Source organism: Octopus bimaculoides, chromosome 6 (assembly GCF_001194135.2).
Source record: "Octopus bimaculoides isolate UCB-OBI-ISO-001 chromosome 6, ASM119413v2, whole genome shotgun sequence".
NCBI lineage: Eukaryota > Metazoa > Mollusca > Cephalopoda > Octopoda > Octopodidae > Octopus > Octopus bimaculoides.
In genome coordinates this window covers 35018913-35020840 of record NC_068986.1, presented here as the reverse complement: position 1 = coordinate 35020840, position 1928 = coordinate 35018913, and the positions used below count along the sequence as shown (strand labels likewise).

The 1928-nt window shown below is 38.3% G+C and overlaps 1 protein-coding gene across 1 annotated transcript in view; it reads left to right on the top strand.

Annotated features, from left to right (window-relative positions):
• LOC106876414 (coiled-coil domain-containing protein 154) overlaps positions 1-1928 on the top strand; it is a 35781-nt gene that overhangs the window by 6699 nt on the left and 27154 nt on the right. The window contains exon 3 of the mRNA XM_014924955.2: positions 925-1021. Coding sequence (XP_014780441.2) covers positions 925-1021 — 97 coding nt within the window. The remainder of the gene's footprint in view (positions 1-924; positions 1022-1928) is intronic.

Below are 1928 nucleotides of genomic sequence, written 5' to 3'. Positions count from 1 at the left end.
AAATGGTGCTTTTTACGTGTCACCTGCACATGATCCAGTCCAGCGGCACTGGCAACAATCTCGTTCGAATGTTTTTTCACGTGCCACCGGCACAAGTGCCAGTAAGGCGATGCTGGTAACGATCACGCTCAAATGGTGCTATTTACGTGCCACTGGCACGGAAGCCAGACAGCTGCTCTGGCAATGATCACGCTCGGACGCTGCTCTTAGGTGCCAGTCATCGAATTTGGTTCCATCACGATTTCGATTTCACTTGCTCCAACAAGTCTTCGCAAGCCGAGTTTAGTGTCCAATGAAGGAAAAGTACGCATAAGTGGGCTGGCTACATCCCTGGCATAGGCCAACAGGTTATGGTCTCACTTAGCTTGCCGGGTCTTCTCATGCACAGCATATTTCCAAAGGTCTCGGTCACAAGTCATTGCCTCGGTGAGGCCTAATGTTCGAAGGTCGTGCTTCACCACCTCATCCCAGGTCTTCGTGGGTCTACCTCTTGTGTGTGTATAATACTTTTGGTAAGTATTTTAATACATAGAAACGAATCATAGCATAGCAACAAAAGCTGTAATGAATTGTTTCTGAGCCTTTGAAAATACAGTATTATGAGAAATCTTGGCAGGATTGACCTTGTTTTTCATCTCTCTAACTCCGGCCTAAAATCCGGTTCATATATCAAGGAGTAAAATGCACAGTCCAATGTATCGGATGAAGAGGAAGATCTAGGCTGTGAACAATATAGAAAGAATATAGATCACAACTATGGGGAGTTTGAAAGAGAAGCACAGAATAGCAAAGGCTGACGAAACAGTATGGAGGATCTTTGCATCAAGCGATAAAGATGGAGACAGGGACAATAATAGGTACGATGTCAGTAAAGCTTCTGAACTGAGATCCATTGTTTTGTTATTCTATCCTTTGCCAAAACAGGTTTGATATTGTTATACCAACACAATAACATAACAAACAAGATACCTTTGTGTCGCAACATCAAAGGAATGATGTCAAGGACTGAACAAAGAGATTCGTATATCAGTCAAATCACATTTTGTTCAGTCGAGCATGAGAATATAAAATATATATCAAAGTGATGATGCAGTTTGTATCTGAAATACATCAATATTTCACAGTGAGATGTACTGGACAGTGTGACATGCAATTTGATCAATATAAGTGTATTTTGAGGGCTTTTAACATACATACCAAGACCATACATTTGGTGGGATGAGGGGTTAACTTAATTGTATTGATCCTAGTACTTTGCTGATATTTATTCAATCGACTTTCTGAAAGAATGAAAGACAAAGTAAACCTTAGTGGAATTCGAAATCAAAATGTAAAAATATGTAAATATATATAACGTGACATTTTTACAGTTATTATAAAAGCGATTCGACTTATCTGCTACCCTTAAATGGGATTTTGTCCACTGCTCTGCTAATTCTACAAGTTCACAAATTTTACATAGATAAATTTACTGTCTATATTAGATAAGGCTTCATGTTTCATTAGTCAGGTCCATGTCCAAAGACAGTTATGAGGATGGTTAATGAGAGCCCTGGTATGTTCGGGTGGCACGGACACATGCACGCATGCACATACACACACATTATATATATATATCTATAAGTCATTATTTTAACTAGTTATATCTAATTATTACCTGAAGAGACACATCTACACTGACGAGTGCTCCTAGGCCACTTGTTAAGCATCCCATCCATGAGGGATCGATGCTAGAGGGGTTGAAACAATTGTAGTAATTAATAAAAAATCAAAGCTAATAAACCAGATATTGTTGTGAAAGACCAAAACAATAAAATCTGTTTATTGATTAATACAAGCATATCTTGTGGTCATAATATCTTAGCAAAAGGATTTGATAAGCTCAGAAAATATAAAGATTTACTGTTTGAAATCAAAAAAAATGTGGC